The sequence below is a fragment of the Macaca thibetana genome, chromosome 5 (assembly GCF_024542745.1).
Source record: "Macaca thibetana thibetana isolate TM-01 chromosome 5, ASM2454274v1, whole genome shotgun sequence".
Taxonomy (NCBI): domain Eukaryota; kingdom Metazoa; phylum Chordata; class Mammalia; order Primates; family Cercopithecidae; genus Macaca; species Macaca thibetana.
The window spans coordinates 101,733,869-101,759,099 of NC_065582.1; the positions used below are offsets into that span (position 1 = coordinate 101,733,869).

The window sequence follows — 25,231 nt, forward strand, 5'->3', positions numbered from 1 at the left end:
TACACAGCCAGTGAGTGATGGAATAGGTGTCTATTTATTAGTAACTTGAAATCCTCTGTTCTTGTCAGCAAAGTAGAATTGTAACATAGAATTATTGATGGTGTGACTGTTCATCAAATATGCTTTGATGATGAGGAAAGTTTGATTTTGTATGTAAATACTAATAAGTTCTATGTGAAAATGCAAATAAAATGAGATCTTTGTAAGAGTGCAGCATTTCCTATGTTTGGCAGTACAATATTTCTAATCCTGAAAATGTTTCCTTAAGTGGTATCTCTATTTTACAGAAGAGATCGAGGTCTAAGCAAGTTGTCATTTGCTCAAGCTCATATGTTTGATATGTGGTAGAACCATAATCTGAGTTCAGAATCTAGGATGAACCTAATTCAATCAAAATATCCTTCTGTTTTGGCCTTGCATTACTAAATTGTATAGCTGGAAGGCAGCTATACTAATGTTTTACTGTATATCTCTATTCCAGTAATTTCATCTCTACTTAATTGTTATCTGTTAAGTGGGGTTGTTTATCTACACTTGGATGAGAAAGTCTTTAGTGAACTTTACCTATCATCTGTAGGATCATGTTGTTCTGCTAAAAAAAAAAAAAAAAAAAATCCAAGTGAAGCCTCAAAACTTAACATTTTCAGTTCATGGCCGTGTGTGGTGGTTAAAGCATGTAATCGCAGCACTTTGAGAGGCCTAGGTGGGCAGATTGCATGAGCCCAGGAGTTTGAGACCAGCCTGGGCAACATGGAGAAACTCCGTCTCTGAAATAAAAATTTAAAAATAGAAAAATGTTAGTTCATAGCCTTCTCTTTGAAGATAGCATATTACACATCTCAAAAGTCATGTGCTTAAGTCAGTTGTTCTTGTTGGATTTTAAAGGAGTTCCTTTATTGATATAAAATAATTAGCAGAAGTGAATTATGTGTTATTTAGCATAAAAACAAAGTTTTTTGTTATTTTATAAATAATGATTGATATAGTTATTTTGCATGTATAGTACTAACAAATTATAGTTAATAATTTTTTTCTTTTGGTTTGTCTCTGTGTGTTTTATTATTGATTTTTCAGTCACAGCAAACTGTATAATGGCAGTTGAGTGGGTTTTGAAAAACATCTGAATTGTAGTGTCTACATCTACCTCTGCCTTCTCCCTACCCTTTGAAAAAGAATAAATGGCATGCTTGAGAAGAGAGCTATATTGAAAGAGGAATATTGCAAATGGCTTCAGATTCTGTGAATACTAAACAAGCTAGGAATCACATTACAAAGGGGAAAAGGCAACAACAGCACCAGCAAATAAAGAACAGATCCTCAATTAGTGATGGTGATGGAGAAGATTCCTTTATTTTTGAAGCAAATGAAGCTTGGAAAGATTTTCATGGTTCTCTTCTTCGATTTTATGAAAATGGAGAACTCTGCGATGTCACACTCAAGGTGAGATTGCCTTTTTTCTACTTTTCTCAGGCCACTTCAGTGTAATATGAGAAATGGGGTTTCTGTAACCACACAAGGCAAATTTTGTTGCTATACATATGTGATACAGTTGGAATGCTTTTAGTCTCAATCTTTTTTTTTAGTGTAGGAGAAAGGACACAGAGGGCAAATGAAGAGAAGTTAGAATAAGATAAAATTATTGTACTAATTTAATGTTGATATTCATTATTTCTTAGTTAATTTAACTTCTGAGAGTTCTGAAACCCTAGAACAACAAATATTAGTGAAATTAATAAATTGCTGTTGACCAGATAAGCTTTTCACTTGTGAATTTAAATAACTTGGTGTATTTGCTTACTCTGAATACAGAAGTAAATTAGAAGTCAGCAATTTTGGATTGTTTACTCAGCTAGTGATTTACTGTATATCTCTATTCCAGTAATTTAATCTCTACTTCACTGTTTTCATCTGTTAAGTGGGATTGTTTATCTACACCTGATAGTGAAATACAGTCTACTTCGCCTTGGATGAAAAAGTCCTCAGTGAACTTTGCTCATAATCTATAGGATCATGTTGTTCTCCTAAAAGCAACCAGTTTTAATAAAATTGGAAAAGTGATAAAGCAGTATGGAAAAGCCTGTGTTCTGATTGTTTCTCATTGCACATTTAAAGTACTTTCTTCTTATCTCTCAGTGAAATATTAAAACTTTTTGGTGAAATCTTGGGCTTAAGCAGTCCTCCTGCCACAAGCGTCTGAGCAGCTGGGACTAGATGCATGCACCACCATGCCTGACTAATTAAAAAAAAATTTTTTTTTAGAGATGGGTCTTGCTATGTTGCCCAGGCTGGTCTCAAACTCGGTCTCAAATGATCCTACTGCCTTGGGCCTCCCAAAAAGCTGAGATTATAACTGTAAGCCACTGTGCTAATGGTAGATAATTATTTCTCATAGTTCTGAAGGGTGGGAGGTCTAAAATCAAGGTACCAGCAAGTTTGGTGTCTGGTGAGGGCTGCCCTCTCTGCTTCCAAGATAGTGCCTTATTGCTGCATCCTCCAGAGGGAATGAACACTATGTCCTCACATGGAAGGCAGAAGGACAAAATGGGCCTAAGCTAGTTCCCTCCAGTCCTCTTTTAAGGCACTAATCCATTCATGAGCACAGAGCCCTTATGATTTCATCAATTCCCAGAGGTTCCCCCACTTAGTATTAGCACAGTGGGGATTAAGTTTCAACACATAATTTTGGAGGACCTTTAGAAGATAGCACAGACATAATTTGATAGAAGAGAAAAATAATAATGGAGAAAGTGATCCTATATTTAACACGTAAGCATTCTATATTATGAAATTTTAAGATTCTGTGTTTAAGGAAGATTACCTTTTACTTCATTCAGCTAGTAAATCAGTATTTTAATCTTTTTCATGTTTCTCAGAAAGGTGGTATAATCATGTGGCACATAAGGACATTTTGGTCAACGATGGACCCCATATACAATGGTGGTCCCATAAGATTATAATGGAGCTGAAAAATTCCTATCACTTAGTAATGTTGTAGCTATCATAGTGTCCTAGCACAGTGCATTACTTACGTGCTTGTGGTGATGCTGGTGTAAACAAACTTACTGCATTGCCAGTTGTATAAAAGGTATAATACATGGTTATGTATAGTACCTAATACTTGTTCATGCTAATAAATGATTGTGTTACAGGTTTATGTATTTATTGTACTTTTTATTATTGTTGTAGAGTGTACTCCTGCTACTTCTAAAGAAAAGAACATTACTTAAAAAAAGAAAAAATTGCAGAAAGTTGATTCTTAACAAAAAACAAGAAAAGAAAAAATGTTAACTGTAAAAACAGCCTTAGGCAGGTCCTTCAGAAGGTATTCAAGAGGAAAGCATTGTTACTATAGGAGATGACAGCTTCATGTGTCATCTCCTTTGTAGTAGGACAAGATCTGGAGGTGGAAGACAGTGATATGGATGATCCTGACTTGGTATAGATGCAGGCTAATGTCTGAGTTTGTGTCTTAGTTTTTAACAGAAAAGCTTAAAATGTATAAGAAAAAAAATTTAAATAGAAAAAAGCTTTTGGAATAAGCATAGAAAAACATTTTTGTAGAGCTATGCAATGTGTGTGTTTTAGGCTTAAGTGTTATTACAAGAGTCAAAAAGTTTTAAAAAAATTAAAAAGTTTATGGAAAAAGTCACAGTAAGCTACGGTTAATCATGAAAGAAAGAAAAATATTTTTAAAAATGTAGTGTAGCGTAAGTGTACAGTGTTTGTAAAGTCTGCAGTAGTGTACAATAAAGTCCTAGGCTTTCCCGTTCACTCACCACTCAATAATTCACCCAGAACAACTTCAGGCCCTGCAGCTCCATTCATAGCAAATGCCTTATACAAGTATACTTTAAAAAAATATATTTTATACCGTATTTTTACTGTACCTTTCCTATGTTTATATGTTTAGATATGCAGATCTAACATATAACATTATGCTACAGTTGCCTACAGTGTACAGTACAGTAACAGGCCATGCAGGTTTGTAGTCTGGGAGCAACAGGCTATACCATATAGCCCAGGTATGTAATAGGCTATACCATCTAGATTTGTGTAAGTACATTCTGTGACATTTGCACAATGATAAAATCACCTGATACATTTCTCAGAATGTATCCCCATCCTTCAGTGACACATGACTGTATTAGAACTGCTTACCACAGCCTACGTGTGTAGTATAAGCTACATACCTAGGCTATATGGTATAGCCTGTTGTTGCTGGGATATAAGCCTGCATAGCCTATTACCATACTGAAAACTGTAGGGATTTGTGACACAATGGTATTTGTTTATCTAAACATATCTAAACAGAAAAGGTACAGTAAAAAGTGGGCAAAGGACATGAACAGACACTTCTCAAAAGAAGACCCACAAGTGGCCAAAAAATATATGAAAAAATACTCATCATCACCAGTCATTAGAGGAATACAAACCAGAACCACAAAGAGATACCATCTCACATCAGTCAGAATGACTTTTGTTAAAAAGTCAAAAAATAACAGATGCTGGCAAGGCTGTGGAGAGAAGGGAACACTTATACACTGTTGGTGGGAATGTAAATTAATTCAGCCACTGTGGAGAGCAGTTTGGATTCTTCTCAAAGAACTGGGAGTTGAACTACCATTCAACCCAGCAATCCTCCTGGTGGGTATATACCCAGAGGAAAATAAATCATTCTATCAAAAAGACACATATGTGTGTATGTTCATTGCAGTGCGATTCGCAAATAGCAAAGATACAGAATCAGCCCAGGTGCCCATCAGTGGTGGATTGGATAAGGAAAATGTGTTATATTTACACTGTGGAATACTATACCATAAAAAAGAATGAAATCACGTTATTTGCAGCAACATACATGCATCTGGAAACCATTATCCTAAGTGAACTAATAAAGAAGCAGAAAACCAAATACCACTTGTTCTCACTTGTAAGTGGGAATAAACACTGAGTAAACGTGGTCATGAAAATGGGAAAAATAGTGGAGAATACAAGATGGGGGAGGTAGGGAAGGTGGTGGGGGTATGAAATGAAATAAACTGTTTATTTCATGTTGTGTATTATGCTCACTACCTGGGTTATAGATTCATTTATACAGCAAATCTCAGCATGATGCAATATATCTATGCAACAGACCTGCATATGCACCCCTAATTCTAAAGTAAAAGTTGAAAAAACCGAAAAAATATATATTTATTTATAAATTATAATTTATATAATTATTTATAAATATATATATTTACAATAAAATAAAAATATAAATTTAAAATAAAAATAAAACTGTAAGAATGAAGGAATAGTAAAATTTTTTTACTTTATAAGGGGAAAGGACAGATTATAGGCTTATTTTATTATTTTGACACAAGGTCTTGTCTTGTCACCCAGGCTGGAGTAGAGTGATGCAATCATGTCACGGCAAGTGTCAAGATTATTCTTACTCACGAAGTTATGCAACTGTATATCTACTATAATAGTATTTACGGTAATCAAAAAGTCATAATGTAAATGTCAAAACAACATTGAAATGGTAATGAATAATATGCATGTAGAGTAAAATATTAGATAGTAAATGCTTTCATGAGTTGCTAATGATGAATGTTAAAGTATATTAGAGTAGAAGGGCATTTTTCAACTACTGATATGGAAAATTTTCCTGCTTATATAATGGTGAATAATACTAAGATAAAATTTAACTTTTTCTAATTTTTTTTTTTTTTTTGAGATGGAGTCTCACTCTGTCACCCAGGCTGGAGTGCAGTGGCACAATCTCAGCTCACTGCAACCTCTGCCTCCCAGGTTCAAGCAATTCTCCTGCCTCAGCCTCCCAAGTAGCTGGAACTACAGGCACGTGCCACCATGCCCGGCTAATTTTTTTTGCATTTTTAGTATAGACGGGGTTTCACCATGTTAGCCAGGATGATCTCCATCTTCTAACCTCCTAATCTGCCCTCCTTGGCCTTCCAAAGTGCTGAGATTACAGGTGTGAGCCACCGCACCCGGCCTTTGTTTTGCTAAATTTTTTAAGTGAAGTGGAAATAGTTTACAAAATGTTAACCATGGTGAACTCTTTTTTTTTTTTTTTTTTTTTTTTTTTTTTTTTTTTAATAGCAACAAAAGCACAGATTTATTGAAATGAAAGTACACTCCACAGAGTGGAAGTGGGCTCGATCAAGTGGCACTCAAGAGCCATGATGAAGTCCTAACTAGTGGAGTTAGGAATGCTTTATATGTTGATAGTCAAGTGCTTTACTAATCCAAAAGCCCTTTTTTCATTGTATTTCCATTCATATTGGGTAATCTCTGGAAAATTACTCAGAGTTTTTATTAATGGTTGGTATTTCAAGCTTTTTAAACAGAAGTCTAAGGAATTATTTAATGAATGTTGATATTCTACATATTTTAATACTGAAGTGTGACGTGATTTTTCCCTGAGTATTGTTAAGTATAGCCTAAAGCTCCCGCCTTATGTATTTTAAGCTTGGCCTAAAAGTTTCTCTGTACACAGTAAACTGTAACCTAACTGGATGTGTAAACAGACTGCAACCTACTCTTGTGCTAATCATTGAGTTTCAGCCAATCATAGGCAACCAGTTGTCCAACCTGTGTTCAAGTAAGGCAGACCCTGAGCTGTAACTGACCCATCTATTTCTGTACCTCACTTCCGTTTTCTTTGTGCCGCCTTCCTTTATCTGTCTGTAAATTTTCGACTACGCAGCAGCACCAGAGTCTCTTTGAACCTATTCTGGTTCCAGGTGCCTAATTCTTGAATCCATCTTTGCTCAGTTAAACTCTGTTAAATTTGTCTAAGGTTTTTCTTTTGTGATAGTATCTTGAATTAGTCACATGTTCACTGATCTAACAAAGAAAGAATATAAATTAGAAAATTAACTAGTATCGGGTACATATAGTATTTATGTAATTCTAAATTATATGGTAGTATCTAATATTCTGTAACTTGTGTGTTTTTCATCCAATTTTAAACATCAGGTCTTTAGACTTAGATTCCTTTCATTTTCAAATTTCTAATGAAATGATTTTGGTAATTGGTAATTATTTTTATGTACAAATAAACTTTCAGGAATGTAATGAACTATATAACATCAAAGGAGAATCAGTGCATTAAAAAGCCAAAATTTTGACTGTTCCTATTTATACATGTGGCTCAAAGATCTTTATAAAGTAATGATTGATATTTATTCTAAAAGGGTACATGGGGTGTATGTGTTAAATAGCCACATTTTCGTTTATTTGAATCAAGATTCAAATAGAATTGTAAAGGGACAGAATCTTATTAAAAACAACATGAAAATGACTTGCTGGCCATTGATTTGTACAACTTGAATGGCAAGTGTTAAAATAATGGTTATCTAGAAATTGTAGAACCATATTTTATGATACTATTATGTAGGAGAGTGTTGGCAAGTTATTTGATGGAGCAGGTTTAAGTCATGTGAGACTTACAAATATTTGCATAGAAACTGAATCCCGGTGGTGGCATGTGGAAATAATTTTTTAAAGGATATGCTTAGGCTATTTAAAAATTACGTAGTATCAGATATCAGATCCCATTTTAGAGCTGATGTGAATTTGAAAACATGCCAAGCTTTATGTTATAGTCTACATTACAACGTTAGTCTCAATGGAATCTAAATCCTGCCTTGTGAGTTCTGTGAAAAAATTTAATATAGCCTAACAGACAGAAATGATTGTCTTGTACTTGCTGAAATAAGTGATACTGGTTCTTCCACATTAGTGAAAAAACACTGAGGAAGGGGCTTTTATAAGCAAAACCATTTATACATTTGAACACTCCAGAAGTTGTCATTTAAAAATTATTTCTCAGTGAGGTACAACTGTAAGTTTATTATATAATTAAAACACTACATGAAAACAGGAAAATTGTTTAAATAGTACTATAACTGTTACTTGTATTTGATTAATGTAAACTCCTGGGAAAATGGGATAAATACTATATTAAAAAGATATCTGCCCACTCAGTACCAAAAACTTCCAGATGTAAATAAAAATTTAAGTGTAAAACATAAAACCATAAAAGTAGTATAAAAAATATGTGAAGTAAATATAGAATATTAGAATGATTCCCATTTCTAGCAGGGTACCTAAAACAATAAATAAAAAGACTTCATTTAATTATATAAAAATCCATAGGGAGAGAATAAAATTTGAAAGCAAACCAAAAGAGAAGTTTGAAATATATATGACAAATACCTAATACTCTGATTATATGAGGAGTAGTTATAAAAAATTTGTAGTTCATAGAAGAAATACACATAGCTCAAAATTTATAAATGATTCAATCTTAAGAGCAAAAAAAAAAAAGATAAACAATGAGATCTTTTTATTCATCAAATTGGCAACTATGGCCGGGCATGGTGGCTCACACCTGTAATCTTAGCACTTTTGGAGGCCGAGGCAGGAGGATTGCATGAGCTCAGGAGTTTGAGATCAGCCTGGGCAGCATAGACTTTGTCTGTACCAAAAAAAAAAGTGTTTCTTAACACTCAAGATATGGTGCAAATACTGTAAGAAGCTCAGAAATGGACAGTTTGACAGTATGTATTCACATATTCACATTGTATCCTTTGAAGCAGCATTTCTACTTTTAAGAATTTATCTGTTGCAATAATAGAGAATGTGAATAAAGATTTAGTTACAAAGAAGTTCACTACTGTGCTGTTTGTAATAGCACACTGTTGGAAGCTATCTGATTTTTCAATAATTAAGGTGATGAGATTGCAGTGGTTTTTTTTTTTTTAACTGCTCTTATGTGAGCTATATCATTTCAAGATAATGTAAATAGAAACTAAAAAAACCTCGGTTGAGCTCATAGTAAATACTACTAAATACTTATTCTGTGCTTCAGTTTTCTGATTGATAAATTGTGGATAATACTAGTACTTACTCACAGGGGCGTTGGGACAGTTGAGTTAGTATATGAAAAGCACTTAGAAGGCCAGGCTCTGTGCCTCATGCCTATAATCCTAGCACTTTGGGAGGCCAAAGTGGGTGAATCACTTGAGCCCAGGAGTTTGAGACCAGCCTGGGCAGCATGGCAAAACCCTGTCCCTACTGAAAAATAAAAAAATTAGCTGGGTGTGGTGGTGCGTGCCTGTAATCCCAGCTGCTTGGGAGGCTGAGTTGGGCGATTGCTCAAGCCCAGCAGGTTGACACTGCAATGAGCCATGATCACGCCACTGCACTCCAGCCTGGGGAGCAGGGTGAGACCCTATCTCCGAAAAAAAAAAAGCACTTATAATAGTGGTTGGCTTGTAATGAGTGCTAACTGATGTTTGGTGTTATTATTTATTCACACAGTGTCCCTGAAATATAACATAGAAAATCATGGTTTGTTGTATGTATGTTATAGATATATATATAAAAGAGGCCAAGAATGGTGGCTCACACTGATAATCCCAGCACTTTGGGAGGCTGAGGCAGCTGGATCATTTGAGACCAGGAGTTCGAGACCAACCTGGCCAACATGGTGAAACCCTGTCTCTACTGAAAAAACAAAAGCCACAAAAATTAGCCAGGTGTCGTGGTGCACGCCTGTAATCCCAGCTACTTGGTAGGCTGAGGCAGGAGAATCGCTTAAACCCAGGAAGCAGAGGTTGCAGTGAGCTGAGATCGCACCACTGCTCTCCAGCCTGGGCAACAGAGCAAGGTCTTGTCTCTAAATAAATAAATAAATAAATAAATAAATAAAAAGTGTGTGTGTATGTATATGTATGTATACATATGAGATATGTGGTTAATTTGGAAGATGAAAATTGCTTGACTTTAAGAAACTGGCCTACATTGAAAGTAAGTGACCAAAGGTTCGCCTTGTAAAAAGATACTCTAAATTTGTCTGGAAATTTTGTTCCTGTTACAAACACATGTTAAATGCTGACCTGAAGCTGATTTTGATATTAAACTGAATCTTTCTTGGTTTCTTTTGAACAGGTTGGCTCAAAGCTAATCTCTTGTCACAAGCTGGTATTGGCTTGTGTTATTCCCTACTTTAGAGCCATGTTTCTTTCTGAAATGGCCGAAGCCAAGCAAACGCTGATTGAGATTAGAGATTTTGATGGTGACGCAATAGAAGACTTGGTAAAGTTTGTCTATTCTTCACGGCTCACTTTGACTGTTGACAATGTCCAGCCTCTCTTATATGCAGCCTGTATTCTGCAGGTTGAACTGGTGGCTAGAGCTTGTTGTGAATACATGAAGTTACATTTTCATCCCTCCAATTGCCTGGCAGTAAGAGCCTTTGCAGAAAGTCACAATCGAATAGACTTAATGGACATGGCGGATCAGTATGCCTATGATCATTTTACTGAAGTAGTGGAGTGTGAAGACTTTGTAAGTGTATCACCCCAGCACCTCCATAAGCTTTTGTCCTCCAGTGATCTAAATATTGAAAATGAAAAGCAGGTCTATAATGCTGCCATCAAGTGGCTACTTGCCAATCCTCAGCATCATTCCAAATGGTTGGATGAAACACTTGCACAGGTAGGGGCTGAAATAAGATTTCACACAGAAATGAAATGATACAGAAGCAAATCAATATGCTTCATTTATTATGAAAAGTGTAGATTATTTGAAGGAATATAGAAATTATTGATGTAATAAATGATAAAAATGACTTTTAGCTCTCTAATTTTCCTGTTAACTTGCTGTGCTGTTTCAGGATGAATCTAAATTTGTCACATTTGAATTACCAGTATCATTCTCTGCTTTTTAACCTGAATATTTAAAATATTCCTTTGGGATACTAATGATGAATGTTTTATTTATGCCAGTAGAAAATGGTTTGAGGAAACAGCTCTAAATTAATACAATTTATAATGATTGTTTTGTAATGAAGTTTCTAAATTAATGAATTATTTTGCTAATAAAAGTATAGTTATTCCTAATGTGTGAAGATTTATTATGTAAACAACCATAGGACATCACTTTCTATTTTCTTCTTTCACCATAGTTTGACTTTTTAAACCTCAGAAATGTGTCTCATTGTTACTGTTATTTTTCACTGTCAGTAGCAGTTACCAGGATAAGAAGATTGTAGGCCCTCGCGATCTTTTTTTCTTTTGTCTTCCTCCCCTCTCCTTTCTCTCCCTTCCCGCCTTCCCTTCCTCCCTTTTTTCCTTTCTTCATTTATTCCTGAGAAGTAAAATGATGTTTTACTACTTAAGAATGTTCCTATTTACTTATTTTTTCTAAATTAAATGCTTTGTTAAAACTAGTGCTTATTAAAAGCACTCAATGATAATCTTGTGATTTTTAATAACATAAAGTTTCTTAATAGCATCATCAGAAGGTTAAACAAATAGTAGGAAGAATGAAAGTGCTTATAATTACCAGTGTTGTCATTTTAGATATTTATAGGCAGATGAAGTAAACCTATTCAAAGTGTGATGATAAGACATATTTTTTCAAGTACATATCACAATATTTATGCATTCATATGAGTATCAAAATTCAGAACACGTTTGGATCTTCTCTCAATTATTTTGAAAGTAAGTTTGTCAGCAAAGCAAATGGAAAGTTTCATTATCGTGCAGCTATATCTTATTTGTGTATATGTGTTTTTCTTTGAGATGGTAAGGCAGACTTCATTCAAGGGGGGGGCCATAACAGTAGATATAGGGACTGCTGCAACAAAGTCTTGCAGCTGGGGAGAAAGACCGGACTCAACCCCTTACGTGTGTGTGTTTTTAACTCAAAATAGCATTACCTGGTTTCATCATCCCCTTTAATCCACTGGAAAATCAGTGGATCTTTAATAGAGGAATGGTGAATGCCTCTGTTGAAAAAGGGGATGCATCCCTGAGTTAGTATATTCCCTTCCAAGATCACTGATTTGAAGAAAACAACGCTTGTTACAGATACTAATTTTTACATTTTTAAGTTAGAAATCACATTTCCCTATGTTTAATCTTAGCTTAAAAAGACAAAAGAACAAAGCCCAGCACTTTTGTTTTGATTGTACCATTATCAACAAAAGGGCCTTGTGATTATGTCAGTACTGTTTTTGGAAGTAAGCAATTTGAAGATAATTCAATTATAAACCCTATTTAAACCTATATTTAAAGTGGGTGGATATAGTTTAACGTGTAGTCTGATTTCATTCGAGCAGACCAATACTGGAAATTGCTTTAGAATTTGGCACGTTGAATTTCATGAACATGTTAGATTTCATGAAGTAACAAATTTTAAAAAGAGAACATGCTGCAGTAGGAGTGGAGAATTACCCATCTAATTTTCACCTTTATTTGATACAATTTTTAGACTTTATTTTCCCAAGAAAATATAAAATGTATTATATTGCAACTATTCATGATCTTAGGTTCGTCTACCATTGTTGCCGGTTGATTTTCTTATGGGTGTTGTGGCAAAAGAACAGATTGTCAAGCAAAATCTAAAATGTAGAGATTTACTGGATGAAGCAAGAAATTACCATCTTCACTTGAGTAGCAGAGCAGTACCTGACTTTGAATACTCCATTCGGACTACCCCAAGGAAGCATACTGCTGGTAACCAAATTATTTTGTCAACTCTCCTGGAAGGATCTTTGTTGTATTTGAGGGATGTTCTTGTGTGCCCAAACTTAGTTGTAATATAATTAGTCTCTGATTGCCTTAAAGTAATAATTGGCAAATATGGTTCTATATATGTATTTATCATTTTTACCGTACATTATTTAGTTTTACTAATAAGCCAGTTTTTTAAAAAGCCATAATCAGTCCTATATGCTCTGCAGAGCCTACTGAAATATCTCTTCTTTTGAGATCTTCCCCGATTCTGAACTTGGTTTACTATGTTGCATTTTCATTTATTCATTTGAAATGTCTTGAGTTCTTCAAAGACAGCCGAGTATCTTACTTAGGTTTCTATCCCTGGGGCCAAGCGTGGAGCTTGAAATACATTGTGTGTCTAAATATTTGTTTTTTCATTTTACCAAATAAAAAGGGCACTAAACATAGCTAACATTTGTATAATGGGTTATATTAAACTCTTAGAATCTAAAGCCCTTATGTTTTAGGAGGCATGCAGTTTCACCTTTATTTGATACAATTGTTAGGCTTTATATTTTCCCAAGAAAATATTTCATGTTCACTTCTTTTTCTTGAGACATTATGCTATAAGAAGTATCACTTTTTAATAAAATATTTATAAAGTGTAACATATTTGAGACATGAGGGAATACATGAGGTTCAGAAATTTAGGGAAGAGGTGCTCTGAATAGAGACTTCCTCTATATATGGTGCTATCTAAATATGCAGTTATCAAATAATGAGGTCTTTGAAATAGCCTGAAAACAACAACATGATTATGTTCTACTCATGATTATGAGTAGAATGAAATTTTATCTAGGTAATACAAAGAAACGCTGAAAGTCATACACCTACCTATGAAGAAGTAGTTCTTCTAGATAATTAGTTTGACATGAAACTAATTATCCTCATTTTCTATAGGTTGATGTAAATAATTAATTTTTTTTTTTTTTTTTTGAGACAGAGTCTCACTCTGTTGCCCAGGTTGGAGTGCAGTGGCACGATCTCGCCTGGCTCACTGCAAGCTCCAACTCCCAGGTTCACGCCATTCTCCTGCTTCAGCCTCCCGAGTAGCTGGGAGTACAGGCGCCTGCTACCATGCCCGGCTAATTTTTTTTGTATTTTTAGTAGAGACGGGGTTTCAACGTGTTAGCCAGGATAGTCTTGATCTCCTAACCTCGTGATCCGCCCACCTTGGCTTCCCAAAGTGCTGGGATTACAGGCATGAGCCACTGCGCCCAGCCCAATAATTCATTTTTTTTAGTTATATAGCTTTTTTGTTGTGAATTTAGAAAGTCAAGGTATTTGATGAAATTCTTTAAATTCAGAGTGGAATTCAAATAACATCTTAGCAGCCTAGGTTATATGCCAAAATATACTAGACAGTCATATAAATGATCTCTTACATGACTGAAGGAACTTTATGTAGTAAGTTTTAGTGAAGGATTTGATCTTCATTTTGAAATAGGTGGTTTTATTCCATTTTAAGGATGAGGAGACTAAGATTTAAGTTAAAAGTATGCTGAAGGCCACACATAGGAATAGCAGAAAAAGGATGTGCATCCTGGTCTTTTATTTTAGTTAGTTTTTTTTTTTTTCTTCCATACTTTGTTCCTATGTGAACTATATAGATGAAATACTAGTTTTCACTTAAAGAAAATCTAATCAAAGATTAACATTACATTCTGGGATTATAATCCTAGCTGTGCCATTGAACATCTGTAATTTTGGGCAAATTTCTTAATCAGGGCATCAGTTTTCTTTTTTCTTTTTCTTTTTTTTTTTTTTTTTTGAGATCGAGTCTCACTCTGTCGCCCAGGCTGGGGTGCAGTGGTGCTTTCTCAGCCCACTGTGCCTCCCAGGTTCAAGAGTTTCTCGTGTACACCACCGTGCCAGGCTTTTTTTTTTTTTTTCCCCATATATTTAGTAGAGCCAACCATGTTGGCTAGGCTGGTCTCGAACTCCTGGCCTCAAGTAATCCACCTGCCTCAACCTCCCAAAGTGCTGGATTACAGGTACGAGCCACTGCGCCCAGCCCAACTTATAAACAAATTTCTTAATCAAGGCCTCTGTTTACTTATAAACAATTTGACTAAATGATCTTCACAGTTTCTTCCAACTTTTTTTTTTTATTAAAAAAATTTTTTTGAGACGGGATCTTGCTCTGTCATCCAGGCTGGAATGCAATGCTGCAATCACAGCTCACTGTGCCTTGAACCTCCTGGGCTCAAGCAGTCCTCCTCCCTCAGCCCCCTGAGTAGCTGGAACCACAGGCACATGCCCAGATAATTTTTTTTCTTTTTTGTAGGGAGTGGGTCTCACTATACTGCCCAGGCTGGTCTCGAACCCCCGGGCTCAAGTGATTCACCCACTTCAGCCTCCCAAAGGGATTATGGGTGTGAGCCACCACACCTAGCTGCTCTTCCGACTTTACATTTATCTAACTTAAAATATTGAATTAGTTGAAAAAGATAGCATAGGCAGCTTCAAGGCATTCATTTATGCAGTCATTCTGCTAACATTTATTAAGTGCCTACCATGTGAAGGGCTCTGGGTTAGGTGTAAGAAATGCAGGCACATACAGAATATAGCCAGACTTATTTTGGAATAACTTGTCTGGTCTAGGAAAATAGACATTTGAGTAAATAAATGCAGTAAAGTCTTAACAGGCGCATTTATATCATAAGGTGTAATGGGACTTACAAAGAAAACAGTAGTTATTTTTATCTTGGAAGAGTCAGAAAAGGTTTTATAGAGAAAGTAAACCTTAGCTTTAGTTGTGAATAATAAATAAATGTTCTTCTGAATGCTAGTTAGGGTAAGGGTGTTCAGTTCATTTTACAATTATTGAATGCCTAGTACATGGCAAGTACTGTGCTAGTCCTTATTCATGCATGATTGCTTAATACACAGTCTTAACCTACCTTAGACTCTAGTAACAGATGTTGGCATAATGGATCATTTTAATACTATGTGTTAAATAAATGCTAATTACCAAAAGTGCTATAGGAACACCAAAGATGTATACTACATGCATAGTTGCAGGAGCATGAAGTTTAAGAGAGAGAAAGAGGGGAGGAGATTGGGTTAGATCCTGGACGACCTTTATGCTGTGATACGGTTTTACCTTGTAAGGCAGCCTTTGCTCCTCAAAGTGTGAAGGAAGTGGTCGCCCCTGGACCAGCAGCATCAGCCTTCACTTGGGAACTTGTAGGAAATGCAAATTCTTGGACTTATCTCAAACATACTGAATTAGAAACTCTGGAAGTCAGGCCCAGCAATCTGTGTTTTATGCCCTTCAGGTGATTCTGCATTACACTACACTTTTTTTTTTTTTAATTGTGGTTAAATATATGTAACAAAATCTGCCATTTTAAGCATTTTTTGTCTTCTTTTTAGAGACGGGGTCTCGCTCCATCACTCAGGCTGGAGTGCAGTGTTGCAATCATAGCTCACTGTGGCATCGAAATCATGGGCTCAAGTGATCCTCCTGCCTCAGCCTCCCATGGGGTTGGGACTACAGGCATGCCCCACCACACCTGGCTAATTTAAAAATTTTTGTAGAGATGGGGGTCTTGTTCTGTTGCCCACGCTGGTTTCCAACTCCTGGCCTCAAATGATCCTCCTGCCTCAGCCTCCCAAAATGCTGGGATTACAGGCATGAGCCACTGCACCTGCCCATTTTACAATTCAGTGTCATTCACTGAAGTTTTTAAGAAGTACTGGTGTAGGTAATGGAAGGCTATCAAAAGAGCCTTTTCGTTAGTGTACTATGTTGACAATCTGAATGCAAAAAGACAGCTTAGTATTAAGAGAGGACAGGATTTTGCAGTAGTTAGGTAATAGTTGATGAGAGCATGAACTGTTCCCAGTGGCATTGGGAATAGAGAGGAACAGATAGAACACCACAGGAAAGGAAGAGATTGTTTAGGTAGGCAAGGAGGGGAGATCCTTTTGAACTTGTTGGGTTTAAGGTGTCTGTGGGACATCAAGTGGAGATGTGGCTTAGAAATGTATATGGGAAGGTATTATGATATAGGTGGAATCTAAAACAAAGGGATGAACTTTTCCTGTAACAAAAAGTGTGTGAGAAATGGGCTAAGGATGGAACATGGAAAGCATAGAAGGAAATAAATGATTGGAGATAAAAGGAGACTGATATTATAGAAATCAAGGAAGTAAGATGTTTCCCAAAAAAATGGGATGATCAGCATATCAAGTGCTACAATTGTGTTCAATAAGAAATTAACTTAGAGGCCGATTCGTTTTGTTACAACCTTAGCAAGAGTAATTTTAGACGGTATATGAGAGTATAGACCATATTGTAGTGGGATATTAGCAAGCAGAGATAGTTGATATACCCTATTCTATGAAGGGACAGGAAGAAAATTTTATTAGATTTATACTAACATAATAACATTAAATACTATCCAAATAACTTTTTTTTTTTTTGTCTTTTTACTTTTACCCAAAGTTTTGACTTTCTAAATATTTTTCCACCTTAATTTTGTTTTCATTTGGCAGCTATGATTTATCTCTATTTTGTGGCTTTACCTTTAGGTGTGCTGTTTTGTGTAGGTGGTCGAGGTGGATCTGGTGACCCTTTTCGCAGTATTGAATGCTATTCTATCAACAAAAACAGTTGGTTCTTTGGACCAGAAATGAATAGTCGAAGGCGACATGTGGGTGTAATCTCTGTGGAAGGTGGGTCCACTTTGAAATATCACATGATCACAATGCTCTTTTAAAAATATTTCAACTTTGAGAATTTATTTTTTATATAAGAAAATGACTAAATTGTAAATTATTTTTAAATAAAATGCTTGGTTAGTGATAATTTACTTGCTTTGTGCCACAGATGCTCAGTGCGCATAATGTGGAGATGAATATCAGAGAAAAGAGATATAAAGAGTTAAAATAAACTATTCTGAGTTATATAGTTACCAAAAAACTAAACCAAGGAAAAATGTTTATTGAACCCAAATTGTAATTACATATCAGTTTTTTTAATACCCATCTTATTTTAATACTCATTCCTGAAAATGAATTAATTGTAGAATCATGGATAAATTGTCAGAAAACTCTAAAAGGTCACTTTTTTATTATAAAAATATAAATGAATTTTTAACAATATAAAAACATTTTCATAAAAAATGAAAACCGCTTGCAACACAAACACCCAGAAACAGTCACAGTTAACATTTTGGCGCACAGTCTTTCCTGTCTTTCTCTGTGTATTTTTGTTTGTATCATCTGGGAAAAAAGTTGATCATATTAACAGTTTTATGGAGATTGAGGAGGGAGGATCATTTGAGCCTGGGAGTTCAAGACCAGCCTGGGCAACGTAGGGAGACCTCGTCTTTACAAAAAAATTAAAAAATTTAGCCAGACGTAGTAGTGCATGCCTGTGGTCTCAGCTACTCAGGAGGCCAAGATGGAAGGATCACTTGAGCCTAGGAGTTTGAGGCTGCATTGAGCAGTCATAATGCCACTGCACTCCAGCCTGGGTGACAGAGCAAGACCCTGTCTCAAAAAGAAAAACCAAACAACAAAGAAGTTGTGTGTGTGTGGGTGTGTGTGTACATGCATGCGCACACAAACCAGTTTATATATATGTATTTTTTGTTTTGTTTTTTGTTTTTTGTTTTTGAGATGAAGTTTCGCTCTTGTTGCCCAGGCTGGAAGGCAGTGGCGCGACCTCAGCTCACTACAACCTCCGCTTCCCAGATTCAAGCAATTCTCCTGTCCCAGCCTCCTGAGTGACTGGGATTACAGGCTTCCACCACCGCGCCCGGGTAATATTTTGTATTTTTAGCAGAGACAGGTGTTCACCATGTTGGTCTTGAACTCCTGACCTCAGGTGATCCACCCGTCTCGGCCTCCCAAAGTGCTGGGATTACAGGCATGATCCACCGTGCTCAGCCACCAGTTTTATATGTTAAAATATAACCTAATAAGAGCGTTTTTCCATTTTATTAAGCATTCTTTGAAGGCATGATTAGTGATTTCATCTACCAAGTAATAAAAAGTTGGGAAACCTAAAAGGGGCGATAAATATTAGAGCATTTACTAAGAAATAACTTTATGTAGAACAGCATGTTTAGTGCAAGCTTACATTGATTTTTCATTCAACTACTGAAATGACATTGATGATAATGTTGAACAGAACAACAATTGTTGAAAATTAACTTATGGTGACATTTTAATTATATAATGTTTATATATGTAACATTAATGTTATGAATTTATTTATTTGGAGTCAAATGAAAATACTTCTCTATTTGACAGGTAAAGTGTATGCAGTAGGTGGACATGATGGAAATGAACATTTAGGTAGCATGGAGATGTTTGATCCTCTCACTAATAAATGGATGATGAAGGCATCAATGAACACAAAGAGGTAGATCAGCATGGAAAGTTATTTTGAACTGATGGTGGAAATAAGGTTTCTTAAAATTTAAAGGCCTTATTTTAAACTTTTTTTTCTACTTTAGAAACTTTAAATACCTTCTCAAACACATTTTGTTAGCATGTCCAAGGTGATACTTTGTTACCGCCTTTTATTTTTTTTAAGAATTAAAAATGCAGTCATGTTTTAGAGTACCGTATGGTAGTCACAGTTTTCACTTATACATGAGCATTGATTTTTAAAACTTTTTATTTTGAGATAATTTTAGTTTATTCAGAGAAGTTGCAAAAATATTAAAGTTTCTGTGTACCAGTGGTTCTCAACTGAAGATGATTTTGCCTCCTCTGTGGGACACTTGGCAGTGTCTGGAGACATTTTTGGTTGTCACAGCTTGGAGATGGGAAAATTGCTGCTAGCATCTATGGGAAGAAATCAGAGATGCTGCTAAAGATTCTACAGTGCACAACAAGTATCTTCTAGCCCAAATGCCAGTGGCAAAGATAATGCCAAATGCCAGTGCTGAGATGGCAAAACCTTGCCACCTACCCTGCCCCTGGCTTCCCATAATGTTAACATGTTACACAGCCATAGTGGTTATTGAAATTAGCATTGATACAGTACTATTAATCTGTAGACTTTTTGGGTCATTTTCCCCACACATCCTTATGCTTCCCCACACATCCTTATGCTTCTTACTGATTTTTCTTGTCTAATTGTATTGCCTAATAATCTAATACAGGTGAATAGTGGCAGAGACAGTAGGTGTTTTTGTCTTGTTCCTGATCTTATTAGAAAAGTATCTAGTGTTTCGCTATTAAGTAAGATACTGACTTTAGGACTAAGGTATCTATATTTTTATCATGTTAAGAAAATAGTCCTCAATTTCTCTTTTCTTCATTGATTTTTATCCTGATGAGCAGTAATATTTTAAGTGATTGCTTACATATTTATGTGCTCATTTACATATTTATGTTCTAATATTTATATTCTCATCAACATAAACTGGAATATATGTTGATTAATGTATCAGTCTAAAGGGGAGATTTTCAGTAACATACTTAGTACTCTAACCTGCTTGACACTTTCATTAATGACTTGAATACCAAATTTTTAGATATCCTAAGGTGGAAAGATCACTAAGGCATGTGACCAAATTAGGATTCCAAAGACAAAGTAGACCACATATACTCTAGACAAAAACCTAAAAAATGTTAAAATGAGAGTTACTGGTTAAAACCTGCCTTAGGTATTTTAAAAACTCAATCACATGAGCACAACATAACATGGTGGGAAATCAGGTTTTTGTTTCAAATGGAGAAAAGTACCTGAACCATTATGAAACACAGCTCTTAAAAAAAGGAAAGGAAAAAAGTGAATATAATATAGTTGCCTACATTAAAAAAAGTGAAGCCTTAGGTTAAGGGAGTTTGTAGTTTTATTGTTCTTGACACTGATCTCTCCGTATCTATAGCTGTGTTGTTGAAGTAGGATATATAACACCAGTAGGGGTATGAGAATAAAAGATTAGAGTCTCTGTACATTTTTAAAAATTTATTTTGGGTGGATGTTTTATAATGAACATAACTTGTTAGTACACTAATGTGTTTATAATTTGAAAATAAGATATATAGAAGGTGCACAAAAATGGATTGTTATAAATGTGAGAAGGATAATCTGGAATGCATGTAAGAAAATTAGTAGGTTAGTAATACATCTGAAAACCATGTTGTCTACAAAAAATAGTTGAAGTGTTATGATCTGGAGATAAGAAAACTTACAGGAGTAACTAGATATTGTAAGAGGTGTATGTTGCTTTCATAGGAAGGAATAAATATTTATTTATGATTCAGTATATTAGCAGTGAAGCTAATTCCTCCCAGTGTCTGGAATTGTATTGTCAGAAAGATCACATATATTTTGCACCAAATGGGAGATTAAATTTTATTGTCTATTATTTTTCTTTTTCAACTTTATTGTTCTGTAAATGGCATGAGGATTTCAAAGACTGAGCTTAATAATTTATATGAAACTAGACAGTAGAATAATTCTGCCTCTGTGTCAGAGTGAAAATATAATGCAAGAAGAGAGAAGAGGGCTATCTCAGTAAATATTGACAATATCGCTAAAGAGTTTCTTTTAATAAAACTGCAGGTGGCCTGGGCACAGTGGCTCAGGCCTGTAATCCCAGCACTTAAGGAGGCCGAGATGGGCGGGTTACCTGAGGTCAGGAGTTTGAGACCAGCCGGGTCAACATGGCAAAACCGTGTCTCTACTAAAAATACAAAATTAGCTGGGCATGGTGGCGAGTGCATGTAATTCCAGCTGTTCGGGAGGCTAAGGCATGAGAATCGCTTGAACCCAGGAGGTAGAGGTTGCAGTGAGCTGAGATTGCGCCATTGCACTCCAGTCCAGATGACAAGAGCAAAACTCTGTCTCAAAACAAAAAACCTGCAGGTGATATATATATATATATATATGACATATAATGATACATACCTTAATATATATAAATGTATCACCCACGGTTTAATTAAAAGACACAAACCTGAACTAGTAAAACCATACCTCAGACATTGTGGCTTATATGGTTGGCAAATTAGCACCATTCTGTAAGAGTTAAAAATGACTTGTTATCAAAATGAGCAATTAAAAACTAAACCACACATGGGGATATGTTGCCTCTAATTTTCTGTTTTTGAATAATATGACAATATTTTCAACTAGTTTTTGCTTCATGTGTTAAAATATGAAAGATTGAAAAGAAATGTGAAGACATTTTAAGGTTTTTTCCCCCTCGTGAGAAAGAATCCTAGAAAAAAAAAAGCTAGTCTTAAACTGTTATCTCCCACTGTCTACAAATGACATTTTAATACTTTAATAGGGAGTGATTTAATAGGGAGTGATTTATACTATGTGATAACTACAATGTGAGCTAGACAGAGGCAGAGACATTGGTATGTTTTTTACTGCTGGTAGCAAAAAACAAAGTGGTATCTTTACCACTTGGTATGTCTTGTGGTGGGCATTTACAACTTTTTTGTTGAATAGGTACGTGAATCTTTAGACATACTGTCAGGATGATGGGTTTCAACAGACTCACAGCTTGAACAAACATCGGTGTCCATTTCAGTGGAAAGATGAAATAAAAAAATAAAGATAACCGATATTTCACATGTGAAAATTTATTGAAATGCATACTAAAAAGATGATTTGGGGGTATATAAATTATAAACAAGTAATATGACAAACTAATTGTAGCTCTATTATTTTTCACACAGATTGTAAATGCTCAGGGCATGTTTTAAAAGATTACAGAAATTCAACTGCTGTTTTGCTAGAGAAGTTTCATCCAATCTTTGGCAAAAACCAACATAATAACAGAGATATAAGGATTAAAGAAGTACTTTGGGATTTTTATCTGCCATTTTATAGGATCAGATTTCTCTTTTCAGAGAACTTCTGCATACAAAATGGAGAAGGGATTTGAGGATGACCAGAGTGAAAACAGTCTGACAGACCAAAAAGAGTTATTGTAATTCTTCATCCCTTGATGTAAAGAAATAATGGTGGCTTGGACTATACTGATAGAAACTGAGATAGAGAATAGAGGACATATTTGAAAGATAGTTCAGAGGTGTAGAGTCAAAAAGACTTTATGATAATTAGAAAGAACAATTAGATAGAGGCAAAGATGATTCTTCGGTTTCTGCCTTTAGCAACTGGATAGGTAGTATGATTTCTGAATTAGGAAAGCAACATGGTGAACGGGATAAAATTTTTGCTTGTTTTGTCATGGGGGTGTATTAATTTTCTGTGTCTGTGTAACAAATTGCCACCAATTTAGCAGCTTAAAATAGCACCCATTTATTAGCTCACAGTTCAAAAGTGATACAGATTTTGCTGGGCTTTCTACTTAGGGTCCCACGAGGCCAGAATCAAGAGGTTGGGCTAGGCTTTTATCTGGCGGCACTGGAGAAGAAGCCACTTCCAAGGCCATTTAGGTTATTGATAGAATTGTGGCTATAGGACTGAGTTTCTCATTTTTATTGGCTGTTGGCTACGAGACACTGTCAGATCCTTTCCACATGTCACCCCCCCACACCTTCAAACAAATAGTGGCACACTGCATTCACCTGGTTTTTTGAATTTCTGACTACCAGCTGGAGAAACCTCTCTGCTTTTGAAGGTTTGTTTGATTAGATTAGGCCCACCAAGGTCACCTCCGTTTTGCCATATAATGTAGCATAATCATGAGAGTAACACCAGGGGCTGAAGGTCATGGGGGATGGGGAGTATCTTAAAATTCTGCCATCACAGGGAGGTGGGCAGTGAGTTTCATTTCAGATTAAAGTTAAGGTTGAAGAACCAGCAAGACAGATTTGAGGTAGAAATTGGGTATATGTCTGAAAATATATATCTGAATTATCACAAATCTGTGGAAAGAATGGGATTGCTTAGGGAGAGAAGGTATAGAGTGACCCTTAGGGAACTTTATAATTTAATGATGGAGTAAAGAAGGCACTGATAAAGGAAGCTGAAAAGCACTAGCCAGATAGGAGTGGACTAAAATGTGTGATGTTATGAAAACGAAGACAGTTTTGAGGAGTAGGAAGTAAGCCCCAATGATGTTGTCTGCTTTTGTTGTTTGAGGGGAGGGACAATTATTAGGCATACTTACTTTATTTCCCTGACCTAACATCCTTACACTCTAGAGAACACATGTACTTGTTCTCACACAGCTGAACATTTTTATAAGCACAGTATGTGGTAAGTCATAGCTTTATACCCAAGAGAAAAGAGGTTGAGGAGACTGAAAGTGAATGATAACATTATCCTTAATAATTCTTTTGTTGGATACTCTCTGGTAAATTTAGAGTTAGAATCTCAGTGAAGCAGCTGCTTTCTCAGTAATAGTAAAAGCTAATACTTCATAGCACTAAATATGGGCCAGACATTGTTCTTAGTGCTTTACTTGTATTAATTAACTCATTAATATCAGCTATGTCTCAGATGAGACATAAGGTAGTAGAGGTTTATAAATTATCCAAGCTAGTGACAAAATAATAGTTTGATAATAGTTCAACTTTTGATTGGTGCAATGTGTTTTTTAAGAAATTTTTAAGAAATTCTGATCACTGTTAAATAAATCAGCTTTTAACATGGGCTAAGTCTCTTACTTTCAAAGAGAAGTAAATACCCTTCAGAAATAAAGGAATGTGACATACAACCTGTAATATAAAATTTAATATTCTTTTGTGTGGTATAATAAAACCCTGCAACAAAATGAGCTCTGTAATTGCATGGATTTGTAAGTGAGATTGGCTTCTGACCTCCACTGCAAAACTTCTCTGTCAACTCATTAACCTCTCAATTATGCAACTGTGTGTGCACTAATTGAGTATTTTGGACTCTTTTATACTATTTTGTTGGGTTATATTTTATTGTTTTGAGTTTAAAGTAGCCTGTGTAGGCTATGCACTGTTCAACTTTAGCGGGCAGTATTCACATAGACAGTTTGGCAATTCTGTAGCCATCTAGTCAAAAGCTTTTATAAATCTAAAGATAATGGAAACAAACTATACTGTTTGAAGGTTAACATGATAAATGATTTGCATTAGCACAATATTTTATATGACTTTTTTCCTGGAAACAAACCCATTTGCTAAAGTATGTTTTATTGTCTTTGCAGGCGAGGAATTGCCTTGGCTTCCTTAGGAGGCCCAATTTATGCAATTGGAGGGTTAGATGACAATACTTGCTTCAATGATGTGGAGAGATATGACATAGAATCTGATCAGTGGAGTACAGTGGCACCAATGAATACTCCCCGTGGAGGAGTTGGCTCTGTTGCTCTAGTAGTAAGTTATATGGCAACTTGCCATTAAGTTACATTGTATCACATTCATAACCAAAATAAGGAAAGGTCCAATATATCATCACCAGTATGAAGATATTATATACCATATTATTTCATGAGATACTGCCTTGTACCTTCTAATTTACCATTAGAACAATATATAAGTAAATTCAAAATCTAATGTGTTTTGTTTGACTCTCTTCGTTTAGAACCATGTTTATGCAGTAGGTGGCAATGATGGAATGGCTTCTTTATCTAGTGTGGAGAGATACGATCCACATCTAGATAAGTGGATAGAAGTTAAAGAAATGGGTCAACGAAGAGCGGGCAATGGAGTTAGCAAGCTTCATGGTTGCTTATACGTAGTTGGTGAGTAAATGGGTATTTCTCTAATATATCAGTATATAC

General features: G+C 35.5%; 2 protein-coding genes across 6 annotated transcripts in view; one reads left to right on the plus strand and one right to left on the minus strand.

Annotated features, from left to right (window-relative positions):
- SPP1 (secreted phosphoprotein 1) overlaps positions 1-25,231 on the minus strand; it is an 899,378-nt gene that overhangs the window by 771,211 nt on the left and 102,936 nt on the right. The gene's annotated exons all lie outside the window — the stretch shown is intronic.
- Positions 1-25,231, plus strand: part of KLHL8 (kelch like family member 8) — a 57,656-nt gene that overhangs the window by 23,495 nt on the left and 8,930 nt on the right. For 3 of the 4 annotated variants that reach the window (XM_050790466.1, XM_050790465.1, XM_050790468.1), the window contains 7 exons: positions 1,075-1,440; positions 9,964-10,512; positions 12,350-12,536; positions 17,118-17,261; positions 18,846-18,957; positions 24,656-24,824; positions 25,033-25,192. In XM_050790466.1, coding sequence (XP_050646423.1) covers positions 1,225-1,440; positions 9,964-10,512; positions 12,350-12,536; positions 17,118-17,261; positions 18,846-18,957; positions 24,656-24,824; positions 25,033-25,192 — 1,537 coding nt within the window. In that variant the 5' untranslated portion in view covers positions 1,075-1,224. The remainder of the gene's footprint in view (positions 1-1,074; positions 1,441-9,963; positions 10,513-12,349; positions 12,537-17,117; positions 17,262-18,845; positions 18,958-24,655; positions 24,825-25,032; positions 25,193-25,231) is intronic. The other variant, XM_050790467.1, reaches the window with a different exon arrangement.